The 12,530-nt window shown below is 40.1% G+C and overlaps 2 protein-coding genes across 2 annotated transcripts; one reads left to right on the top strand and one right to left on the bottom strand.

Moving 5' to 3' along the window:
• Window positions 1-1,311: 1,311 nt before the first annotated feature.
• Window positions 1,312-6,328, top strand: LOC113569007 (bactericidal permeability-increasing protein-like). The gene is made up of 16 exons (XM_026997134.3): window positions 1,312-1,404; window positions 2,568-2,688; window positions 2,918-3,032; window positions 3,291-3,422; window positions 3,530-3,685; window positions 4,010-4,073; window positions 4,177-4,237; window positions 4,341-4,432; window positions 4,555-4,731; window positions 4,948-5,007; window positions 5,311-5,478; window positions 5,602-5,669; window positions 5,777-5,819; window positions 5,901-5,961; window positions 6,040-6,116; window positions 6,217-6,328. The coding sequence occupies exons 2-16, from the start codon at window positions 2,580-2,582 to the stop codon at window positions 6,256-6,258; spliced, it is 1,425 nt and encodes a 474-aa protein (XP_026852935.3). The 5' UTR covers window positions 1,312-1,404; window positions 2,568-2,579; the 3' UTR covers window positions 6,259-6,328.
• A 121-nt stretch (window positions 6,329-6,449) lies between these two features.
• On the bottom strand, window positions 6,450-11,794 carry cdk5rap1 (CDK5 regulatory subunit associated protein 1). The gene is given in 13 exon segments (XM_035520489.2): window positions 6,450-6,872; window positions 7,155-7,295; window positions 8,256-8,380; window positions 8,383-8,398; window positions 8,581-8,711; window positions 8,815-8,870; window positions 9,007-9,104; window positions 9,912-10,145; window positions 10,252-10,372; window positions 11,019-11,223; window positions 11,361-11,445; window positions 11,555-11,589; window positions 11,689-11,794. Coding segments are annotated over 12 exon segments (1,308 nt in total). The 5' UTR covers window positions 11,567-11,589; window positions 11,689-11,794; the 3' UTR covers window positions 6,450-6,788.
• Between the last annotated feature and the right edge of the window lie 736 nt (window positions 11,795-12,530).

Here is a 12,530-nt window from a genome sequence, read left to right as displayed (position 1 = left end):
TTGTCTGACAGACTGTCAATGACTAGGAGCCGAGGTTTCCATATCTTTTGTTTGTTTAAATAGAGGAAAAAGCTCTTTGGATGTCAACTGAGAAGTCTGTAAGACCTTTTGAGAGAGTGGTGGAACCCAAGAACTCTATAGTGAATGTGGTAAACATGATGAAGATGCTGGAGAAGATGGCTCAGGAACATCTGTGGAAGGCACAGAGCAGTCAATGTGCCTAATATGACTGCAAAAGCCTGGCAGGACAGGAGGTATTCCTGCTTCTGCTAATCAGCAAAAGGAAGCTCCTGGCAAAGTGACGTGGACTGCAAAAAAATCACCAGGAAGGTCAAGCTACAAATGCCAGAGAGGAGCAGGGAGCACCAAAAGTTCCATAGCATCCTGCGGAAAGAGTACCACATAAGCATGGAAACAGTACAGCAACCCATGGTATGAGCATGGACAGATGAGGAAGAGTTGCTAGAACAGTACGTCCCCACTAAGCAGGCAGGATGTGGATCCGTCTCACTATTTCATCGGCAGAAATGCAGGAGCAGGTGATAATACTCCTGGGCCCAGCACTCTTCAACCTGGGTCCTTTAAGGAGAACACGGCAGCCTCCCAAAAGTGATACAAAGTCCCAAAATGGCTATTACCTGTGCTGAATAACAGTATGAAGGACAAATCTAGCCCTGTCCAAAGTTTAATTGATTTAATTGAATGCCAACTATACTACCACCATCAATCTGTGTAAGGTGTACTGGCAAGTGCCTTTAGCACCAAAAGCAAAAGAACTCAGTGTTTTCAAACACTGCATAAAATGTTCCACATTTTAGAGTACACTTTTCACAGGCTAATGGACATGGTTCTGCAGCACGGTACCGGGACACTGTTGCCACATTTATCAATACCTGGTACAACCATCTTTCACATCTGTAGGATGTAATTACTAAAATATATGTAGCTGGGTTCTCGATTAATCCTCAGAAAAGTGTCATGGCTCAGCATGAGATGGATATGTGGAAGCAATATAATAATAATAATAATAATAATAATAATAATAATAATAATAATAATAATAATAATAAAATAATAATAATAATAATAGTAGTTGTAGTAGTAGTAGTAATAATAATAATAATAATAATAATACTCAAATAATAATAACTTTATTTGTATAGCCTAAAACAGTTTACCAAGTGAATCACAGAGAATAGAATGTATAGAGGAATATGGTCATTTCCTGTACCCACAGAGAGGAGGGTTCAGTCCTTACTGGTGGATTGGTACTATAAATTTATCCTTCAGTTCTATAGAGCTATAGGCAGTCAGAGAGCTGCTCTTACACGCAAAGCCAGAGAGAGAGTGAGTGAAAGAGAGAGCAAGTACAGGCCACATAGCACTTCATTACGACAATACAAGGTAAATATGAATGTAATTACTATTAGCTCACTGCAAGATGCTCTAAACAGGATAAGATGAAACTTTGTGGTCTTACTGACCTGCCTGCACCACTCACCATGTTTGATTCTTCTCATTAATTGGATCAAGAAATAGCTGAATAGAGTCTTTTTTAAACAGGTTGCATGATATTTGCAATCTGTATTATCTCAGACTCTAGCATTAAAGGAAACATTAAACGAAAGTTTTAACACAGATTTTGTCTGGGTACACACTTTGCAAACTTCAAACTGCATGATTAGCAGACAGTATTGTAGCTATCCAAGTTTATGATCAATAATGTAAGATAAGTGTGTGTTAACTCTGGGTGGGTCAGGGTGTATTCTCCCCTAAACATACTTCTGACATAATGATTTGTTTAAACACTACAATTCTCTATATCCTAATAATTACTGCCACATTTTAATAACCTGCAATACACTGTAAATACAGCATTTGTAAGCTTTAAATTATGGCAGTGTATGTTCCCCTGCAAACAAATGCTAGGCTGCAGGCTGCACGATGCTGCATCAACCAGCTGATGGCAAATCCAGACAGTGTTGTTATTGTGGCAAGAGACTTATTGTAAATGCATTGCCATTAATTGAGAGTCATTTTAAAAGATATTTACTCTCCCACTGCGCATACTCCCGTTTTCATAAATTGGTAAATATACATGTTGCTGCTTGTCACACAAACTTTTGTTGTACGCAAGTAATAATGAGAAAAAGACTCATCATATATTTTATGATATAGCTAAAGCTATGCATTTATCAAGAGGATTTAACACATTACAGAACACATCTAGTTAATCCTTTCCATGATTGACCCAAGGGCAGATAGCAATTATTTAAGTATTACTATGTTTTAATTTAATAATAAAAATGACCATATGAACCTTTTTGCTTTATATTTGTTTACCTTCAGCTGCCTTTATAATGACAATTATTACCATAATGATCATAAGAAAGCCTTTCTGAGGCAAAGTGCTGAATTAACAGGGAATAACAGGAGTACTTGCAAAACTGTGCCTAAGTGTATCCAGAAAGCACTGTTGGGCTTTTGTAGGAAAAAAAGGTTACACAAAGGTTGCTGGAGATCTACATTTCATGTGTGTCTCTGCGATCCATGTGTGTCTCTACCAGGCCTGAGTGGACATGCTGTCTCTGTGCTGCATTCTGGCCCTATTGGCCTCGTTCTGTCCTGACACCTCTGGCACCACTGCTGGAGTCAAGGTGAAACTAACTCAGAAGGGACTGGAGTACGGTAAATGCAACATAAAACATGGTAGACAAGAAGTTGGACATCAGTGTTTGTAGTATTGCAAATAACAGAGTAGTGGCAACATGATAATGTTACATGTCTCAAATAGAATATACAAAGTGGAGCTACAAGCTGAATGGTACCATTATTGATGTTCACTACAGATGTTGATACCGCTGAAGTTTGTTAAATCCACTGTGTGCAATCAGGTTTCTATTTGTTTTGACTATAGGCCAAAAGATTGGGATACCAATCCTGCTGAAGAAACTTAAAGCAATTGATTTGCCAGAAATGAACGGCTCAGTTGGCGTGTTTCTCATTGGCCGGGTTGCCTACAGTTTGACAGGGTCAGAGCTACAACCCTACTCTAACATTGCTCCTGCTTTATGTTAAATTGTATGTCCAGCTTCCTACAGCAGAAGATACTCAAATGCTTAAGAGAACATTGGAACAACACAATATTTTATAAATAATAGACATAGCGCCAGTTTTCCGGACATAAATTATGACTAAATGGTAAAATCTTAGGAATAATCTTGGTGTGGAAAAGGACTTTAGTAAAGTGTGGCTTATTGCTCCTCTTCTTGTGCTTCTGTCCTTATCAGGATGAAAGTGTTGAATGTGAGGTTGCCACAGTCAGCAGTGGGTTTGGTCCCAGGCATTGGAGTCAGCCTGATCATCAGTGATGGCTACATTGACACGGGTGGCAACTGGAGAGTGAAATTCTTGGGATTCATGTAAGCAGAAGATACAAGCAAATATTTTCTGTTCAAACTGGAACTCACTGGTGTAGTTTATATTAAAGATAAAGGAGAAAAGCAGTGAGGTGTTTTACATTCTATAGATCGGACAGCGGTACTTTTGACTTGTCCGTGTGTGGATTGACCATCACTACCACCATTACCATCAAGAGTGACGGCACTGGCCGCCCAATGGTCAGAAGTGCCAACTGTGAAGCCAGTCTTAGCCACGCCAGAATCAGATTGCGTGGGGGTGCCAGGTAATCAATCAAAAGAACTGCTTGCATACCAAACTAACCAGAAAACTTTCACTACTTAAAATCACTGTAAAATCTGGCTACATTCTTGCTGTTATGAAAATTATATTAATTGTAAACTCCTACAAACAGCTAAGTAAATTGCAGCATAAAGGAATACAGGAAACTCACTTTTCACTAAATACATTTGTTTTTGTTCCAACAAAGCACTCTTTTCCAAAAAGAAATCTCTGCTAACTCTCTGATAGCGCAGAGGCTAACAGTCTGAGCTAAGTAACTGAGGGACAAACATTCAAATATAATTTTACTCCATTGTTCCCCTCACAGCTGGCTGTATAATATGTTCAATGGTTACATCAATAAGAAAGTGCGCAAGGAACTCCAGAGAAAGGTGAGGTACTTACACTATGAACCAGAAACCAATCATATTGAAATACATAATAAATGACATTTCATAATAAAAATGTTACTTTATAACATAACACCTCTTCCAGATATGTCCTCTTGTCTCTGAGAACATTCAAAAAATCAATTCCTACATGAAAACCCTAAATGGTATGATCTACAATCAAATTATTACAATTCTATGAATTTCCCTAACACTGCAAACAGATCTGATTTAACAGGAGACATGTTTTTATGGTCTTCAATTCCTCAGTTCTGAAAAAAATTGACAGATATGCTGAAATTGAATATGGCTTGACGGAGTCACCTGTCGTATCTGTTTCCAGCACTGAGCTCAGTTTAAAGGTGAGCTTAAGGATCATTACAGAACCTTCAACTACACTGATAAGACAGTTTAATCTGAAAAAAGAGTCAAGACCCAGGAGCTGTAAAAGAATAAGTTAATCTCTGCATTGCTCTCTATATAGGGGGAGTTTTACAACATTGGAGTGCACAAGAAACCCGCGTTTGCCCCGACACCATTTTCACTGCCACCTAATGAAAGAAACATGCTGTATATGGGCATCTCTGCCTTCACTGCCAACTCAGCAGGCTTTGTGTACAAAAATGCAGGAGCACTCAGACTCAGAATCACAGATAAAATGGTGAGTTTAAACCACTCCTTGCCATCACTGAGGGAAAGGTGTGGATGTGGTTACCTTACAAGAGCAGGCTATTTAGTTAGAAGACTGATCAAGAAGACTGATAACTTTATACTGTTCTCCCAGTGCACATTAATAATCGCTTAATACTGTAATAAATGAATGGACAAATAAAGGATCAACAGTCCCTGAAAATGAAACAAACGTTTATCCTTCCAGATTCCCCGAGCCTTTCCATATCGTCTGAACACCAAGACATTTGAAGCCTTAATTCCGCAGGTATAAGAGATCACTTTCTGTATTCATCACACAAGCATGCAGAAACTGCTGATTTTATATTCTCACATAGGTTTCCTAACACAGTAGACTTTGAATCTTAAAGGAATAATAAGGTTTAAAGAGTAACAAATAATATGATCTCATTAGCAACGCAACCATATTTAGATGAAGAATTTCCGAAAAGAACAACATTTCACATGGTGATGCTTGGATGAAATCTAACATTATGGTCAATATTTAATACTGGCATATTTGAGAGAAAGTATTCCTTTAATGAGTGACTCCTACTGGTGTCTTGCTTAGATTGCTAAGCAGTACCCTAACATGATGATGAAGCTCCTGGTGAAGGCAGCGACAGCACCAACCGTCACGTTTGCACCCAACAACGTAACGCTGCAGGCCAACACCACTGTTACTGTTTACGCCATCCAGCCCAACACCACCCTCACAACCCTCTTCATCCTTAATGTGGTGGGTAATAAAGGGCAAAACAAGGGAAGGTGGTTGGGGAGTTTGACCTTTAATGACCACATTAATCTCAGTACATTATACTTCACTTCACCTCAGACAATATTTGCTGTATTCTGTGCATAGGATGCCAGTTTGAGCGCTCACGTTTATGTCATAGGGAAAAACCTGGCTGGAAAACTGAGTCTTAATAAGTAAGTCACACAGTAAGGTTATATACATTTATGTAATAAGACATATGCAGGCTGTTCATGTTTGTTTAAATATCGTTTTGATTTTAATGTCCTCCTTCTTCCCACAGATTTAATATAGACTTAGGTACAAGTTACATCGGACCATTTAAGGTAGGACAACAATCTCACAAGTTAGCTGAATAAGAGGAACAGTTACTCTTGTAATAATTGTATTAAATATGTTTTCAACAGGTGAAACCATTAGCCTCCTTCCTCCAGATAATGTTGAAAATTGTGATACCCCACGTTAATGGTGAGTACAGGATCTGATGTTTTATGTTTAAAGTTACTGGAAAGTCATTTTAAATGTCTGAATTCCCTTTTATGGCAGTTATCCTACAGCGAGGTTTTCCTCTGCCGAACATTGCAAATATCAGTCTGGTGAAACCTCGACTGGTTATTATGAAGGTAAGTTTATATCCGTCATATGAACAAACCTGGATGCATGAAGTGTTGAATGTTTTGTGTATCTATGAGCCTCTGCTATAAATACACACTGTTCTTCCAGGACTATGTGCTCATTGGGACAGATGTTCAGTTCAAGCCATGAATGAGCATTACCTGATGTCTGCTCACTTTTAACTGCTAAAAGTCTGTTCTTTTGTCAAATTGAGTGGAACAAATTGAAAACAATCTGCTTGGACATATCAATCTGCTTGGACATATTACTGTGTGAAAGCAATCTGCTTTTCCATCATTTATTACACTTGCACCTCCATTATTTGCTGCAATCATAAAAAATTAAAAAAATGTCATACATGATTCTGAATAAATGAATGAATGAAAAAATGAAAAACCTTATTTCATTTCAAACTGCACTTCAGGAACACTGAGCTCAAGTTCTGAGGAAACTTCCCTGCATATTTTCAGGGGTTTTCTGCCTCACCATGCCTGATTCACCTCATAAGGAGCTTGATAATGAGGAGACAGGATGACTGAGGCAGTGAAAACTCCTCACTGAGCATACTGGCTTCCAAGAGCTGGAGCTGGGAAGACCTATAGGTCTGAGACACACACTCCCACCCAGTCCTGATACTAAGAAGGTGGAACCTACAGGCTAATATGCAGCTGCCTGTGCATTCATAGGCGGCTGGGGTGTCCATCACTCAGGGAGGCGTGGCTGAAGGCGTGGCCTTGCAGACTCTGAGAGTTGGCTGAGGTAATCTGTAAAGGAGAGAGTAGTCACCAATAATCATGGAAATGTAGCCACGACTGTACAGTATATTTCACAGCCATGTATATTACATATCACAGACCAGGCTTACCAGAATAAATATTCCACACATACAGCCCATATATATATCTGTGTGTGTGTGTGTGTGTGTGTGTGTGTGTGTGTGTGTGTGTGTGTGTGTGTGTGTGTGTGTGTGTAAAAACATGTTCCTGTTTTAGTCTCAACACAGACAGATATACATGTAGGAGTAGCAAACTAAAGTAAGAGCTCACCTTCACCAGTACATAGTCTCCAGCTTTAACGGTGACAGGGTTGGTATCCATGGGATAAGAAAGCAAATCCTTTCTTGGAAAAATAACCTTCACATTCCCATCATTCCGACCACAAAGATCTTGAGATGAATTCTTACTTTGCTGCAGAAAACAGACTCAGTCAAGCAAAAACAGCAGATAACATTTGTACAATATAAAAGGCTTGACTAAGCACTGTAGCAGACAGAAATTCTCTCCTGCTCTTACATTGCCTCCAGATACCATGCCACAACGTCTCACTAGTGTCATCCAAACCAAAGGTGGTTATTCCCACTGTTATGTAGATGGTCATAAAATTCTGTTATCAGTGTGTATATCGGTAGATCCAATCTCAGCATGACTGGTAGCGCATATTAACACATTAAGTGGCAAACACCTTGGGGTAGTTTTCTGTGCATTCGCCAGGCATGTCCTCAAAAGAAGGACACTAACAAGAATCAAAATTAAGTAAGACCCCAATCTTCAAAGTTATTGATGGCAGGTAATACACTAAAGACCACAAGCACAGGGAAACCAGTCATTAGGATTTCCCTGTACCAAAGATGTGAACTGCTCTCAACACTTCAAAAATAACAAAAAGCTCAAAGCATCCACAACAGACACAATGCTATGCCTAACCAGGGAAGGGTTTCAAATGAAAGGGCCACAGAAACCCATGCGGCAATCACAAACTAACAACACAAACGGGAAAGTGACCATACAACTCACGTAGACTAAAATAGACCAAACAATGCCCTAAATACATAAACATATAAACTCTACTTGCCCTCCAGAAAAGAACAAGGCCAAAACCAAAATGAAATGCCAAAAGGTGCTAGGGCTGAGCTGACAGACAATGCCATTGTTCATCATCGTTGTCAGACAGACCTCATGATGTTGATCCAGCAGGTCTAAATAAGATAAGGGAGGAGAATTTACTGCAACTATTTATTTTCTTGCAGAAATCTAGTTAAATCGATATGCAAAACATGATGACCAAGACACACAGATGCAGCAATCCTAGCAGAAGTGCTCCAAACACAGTTGTAACACAGCATGGCTTCAACCCACTGCAGTACTCACTCCCTCCACTAGGACAAGCTGTGTGCTGCCGATGAGCCTGGTGTTGACCTTAGCCGCCTCTTCTCGGAATGTACAGATAAGCTCCTCCAGGCGACGCTTCTTCACCTCAGCCGGGATATCGTCCGATGGTATGCCTGAGTTTTCTGTGGGTGTGGTACACACATGTTCATGTCAGAAGGTAAAGCCCAACTGGCAGCCACAACACCTTTTCAATTCTCCAAATGATAATAGACAATGGTGAATTTCTTGATAGAACCATCACATGAACCAGGGAGAATGTCTGTTTTTTGATAGTGTTAAACACAATGACAAAATAGGACCTCACCTTCCTCATGCTGTAGGCAAACAGGAAGGCTACATTATAGCCCACTTCCCTGATCAGAGAGACCGACTGCTGGTGGTCCTCCTCGCTTTCCCCACAGAAGCCTGTGATGAAGTCACTGCTCAGACTGACCCCTGTAGAAAGAAATTATACATAGATATATATATTCACACAAGACCTATTATAGCTACAATAATTTTATAATTACATACTGAATGTTTGGTAGTGATAGGACACCTGGTATTATCTTTCGAATGTTTTCCACAAGCTCAAGGTAGGCTTCCCTAGTATACCTATGAAAACATCCCAGAGCATGATGACAAAGTGAGAGCTAAGTTTTAACACATGAGACATCAAGAGATTTGAGATAAGCAGGCTAATCTCTACTGTGTTTGTGGTGAGTGCTGTCGTTCTAGGAGCGTTTCTCACCCACGCCTAATGGTCTGTAAGACTCTGCTGCTGCCGCTCTGAGCTGGCAAGTGGATCTGTTTACAGATGTTCCTCCGCTCTTGGATTAGCTATAACACCTTCAGGAAACATACTCACCCACCCCAGCACAGGTCAAACGAAAACAGCACAAATTGACTATGGCAGTCAAACCTTATTTCACATATCTGATAAGCATAAGGCTTTTTCAATCTGATAATCTATTAATGATCTTTTCTACTGCTCACATCCAAATTTGCGAATCCTAAATTATTATCCAATCTGCTGCTTAAAATGGCCTATGAGCAATATCTGCACATGAATTCAGACTATAAGAAACCGTTTTCTCATTCTCAACTAAATACTTAAACTCTTTGAACATCCACTACACCACACAAGCCATAAACAGTCAAAGACAGTCAGGGCCGGATTACCAATAGATTACCGAGCAGGCAGTGACCTGTAGGCCCCACACCTTTTAGGGGCCATGCAACAAGGAATAAAAAAAACAAAACATATTAGGAGATAATTTGCAAGATTATGACTGCCTAGGGGCCTCCACAGGGTTTAATCTGGCACTGTAAGCAGTGTTGGAATGGTTACTTTTAAAATGTATTTCACTACAGATTACAATGTACATGCCCCTAAATGTAATTGATAACATATTCCATTAGATTACTCAAACGAGGAACATACTTTAAAAACTTTGGAATACTTCAACATTGTTCAAGACTATTTCAAATATAACTCACTTTAATTACATTTAAATTACATTTAACAGCATGTATTCTGTGTTCTGTATTTTGTCATCTGCAATGAAATACATTTTAAAAGTACCTTCCCCACACTAGTCATGGGTATCCCAACCAAAATCCACATGCTCACATCCATGACTCTGGGGTTTCTACCTCATCAGGAAAGTCTTTAGGATGTGGCGAGGTGAAGCGAATCCTTATGTCAGGGTTTACGAGGGAGACGTGGTGTAGCAGGTCAGCGAATCGCAGGCCTCCTTGCTCATCACGGTACACGGTTCTGAAACCACGGCTGAGGCGCGAACCAAGCCCCGAGTTGCTGGCCCCATCCCCAGACACGTCTCTGTAGCTGTTCACGTTTTGACCCAGCAGGGTCACTTCCTTCACCCCCTGTAGCCATGATAATTTCATATACTTAGTGTTCACATCTGGCCAAGTTTCACACACAGAAACTAGTAAAGCCAGACTGCGCACACAGTCGCTGAAGGGAAGAGACCTGGTCAGACAGCATGCGCACTTCTTCAAGTATGGAGGACACAGGTCTGCTCCTCTCCCTCCCCCGGGTAAACGGCACAATGCAGTAGCTGCACATGTTGTCACAGCCCCGCATGATAGACCTACAGCAGTCAAAGAGGGACAAAATATACTGGATAATCCCACTGTAAGACAAGGTGCCACCAACAAGGCTTGCAGTACACAAGGTCTGTACTGTCAACAGCGTGAAAGGACTTTAAAAAGTATCGACACCCCTGATATCAAACCATTGTTTGAAGTGCTACATCTAAAAGCATGAAGGAGGTGAAGATGAGCCACCACGGTGTTTGAAGTTTTATATCCCTTCATAAGTGTAGGAAGGTCAGTGATGTATAAATATTTAACCAAAAAATGCAGATTGACAAGTGTTCAGTAAAATGATAATAATAAACAACTGAACTATGAGCATTTGCTGTTTTTGGCTTTATTGTGGATGCAAGTCCCATGTTTCATCCAATATAGTAGCAAATGCCTTTAAATTATAGCTGACTTTTCTGTATTTTAATCTAACAGTTGCTGTTCAGATTAAATTCAGTGTATTAGAGTTGAATATGAAAACACCAAAAACTGTCTATACATGTTAACTTAAAAATTGAACTGTACATGTGAGATTGTTATTTTACTCTTTACCATCTTTACAAAATCACACAATGCAAAGTTAATTTAAGAGTTAGTGTTTAGTAGGAACTCCTCCCTTATAAATCAGCCAGATATTATTATGGCACTCACACAAAGGCACTGTGTCCTGAATGGTGAATGGGCATGACATCAGCATATGTCTCTTCCAGGGAGAGCAGGACATTGCTGGTCCTCTGACCCCCATGGGCCAGTGCAAGGAGTCGGGGAAGATCTCTGTAGGCATCTGGCCCTGCTACAACATCCACCACCCTCTCCTTCTCCAGCAACTCAGTCTTTAGTCTCTCTGCCATGCAACCTACAAGAGAGCAAGCACACGTATGCGTATACAGGCGCGTGAACCCTCACACAAACATACATGCGCACACACAAACATTTCAGACTGAGAGATACATTTGAAAGTGAGTGAAGAACTATGGTGAAGTGAGAAGTTACCCAGGACTCCTATCTTTAATGGAGTGCTGCTCTTTAGACGCTTCTTTTTCAGAACTGCTAGATGTTTGAGTCTGTTCCAGATGGTCTGCTCTGCAAAAAATGTCACTGAAGTCAAGGACTGCTGTCAAGTTGCACAAGATTGGCAACATATAGATTCACTGTGTAAAATACAAACAGAAATAGGCTTTTCCTACCTTATGGAACATGTGACAAGAAGCACCACATCTGCCTGTATAAAAAAAAAATTAGGAAAGATGAGAATGAAAGCTTTCAAATAAAGGAAGCGCTGTGTTCATCAAGGGTCAAAGGTCAAGGCATTGACACTTACCTCTGATAGTTCGTGGGTCCGAACATATCCACCCTTCTGAAGAATGGACCACGCAATTTCAGTGTCGTTGACGTTCATCTGACAGCCGTATGTTTCGAAATACACTGCAAGATGTAAACATCAAAATAAAATTGGCAACGACTACCGGCATACTGACACATGGGAATTAAAATCCTAAAGCCTGAACTATCATGGCAACAAATGCAGTTACATACCTTTCCGTAGCTGCGCCAGACCACTTTCTTCAGGAAGATACGATTCCTCATGTTCCTGTTGCGTCTCAGTTGAACTTTTGCCTGAAGAACTCTTAATGAAGTCGTGAAACGTCGGACCAGACGACAGCTTGGTCTTAAATGTGCTCACTCTCGTCTCATCAGTCTCATTAGTAGAAGTGCTAGATACAGACACTGAGCAATAACCTCTGCATTTGTCGGCGAGTCGAACAGAAAAAAACTAGAAATCTAAGCCTGCGGGCAGACATCATGTCTAAACGGGAGATTCAGCTACAAAGCCATGAACAAGACAAGAAACTCAATTTAACTTTCAAAGTAACGTTAGCTAAGGCTAAGTGCTAACTTAGCAATGGTGCTGTGGTTTGCGCAGAACAATTTTATATACAAAAGTATATTATCAGCGAGCTAACAAATCTGTACAAGCAGCCAATAAATATAAAAATATCTGTAGCTTAGTTAGGTAACCTAATAATTCAGCTGTAACATACACTCACGTATGACCCCACACTGTTAACACTGACATGCAGTTTTGTAGTTTTCAAAATAACGGTTTCATTAAAACATAACAGTGATACTCGTGTGTCAGTTCCAAGACAAGTAAACGGTGTA

The sequence above is a fragment of the Electrophorus electricus genome, chromosome 22, assembly GCF_041902795.1.
Source record: "Electrophorus electricus isolate QZ-2024a chromosome 22, ASM4190279v1, whole genome shotgun sequence".
NCBI classification, from domain to species: domain Eukaryota; kingdom Metazoa; phylum Chordata; class Actinopteri; order Gymnotiformes; family Gymnotidae; genus Electrophorus; species Electrophorus electricus.
This window is presented reverse-complemented; position numbering and strand designations above follow the sequence as displayed.

What these genes read in the sequence shown, in the direction of transcription:
- LOC113569007 (XM_026997134.3), top strand. Translation starts at nt 2,580, where the DNA reads ATGCTGTCTCTGTGCTGCATTCTGGCCCTATTGGCCTCGTTCTGTCCT. An exon ending in TCAGAAGGGACTGGAGTACG is followed by an intron (nt 2,689 to 2,917) that starts GTAAATGCAACA and finishes TTTTGACTATAG; the next exon opens with GCCAAAAGATTGGGATACCA. An exon ending in TTGAAGCCTTAATTCCGCAG is followed by an intron (nt 5,008 to 5,310) that starts GTATAAGAGATC and finishes TGTCTTGCTTAG; the next exon opens with ATTGCTAAGCAGTACCCTAA.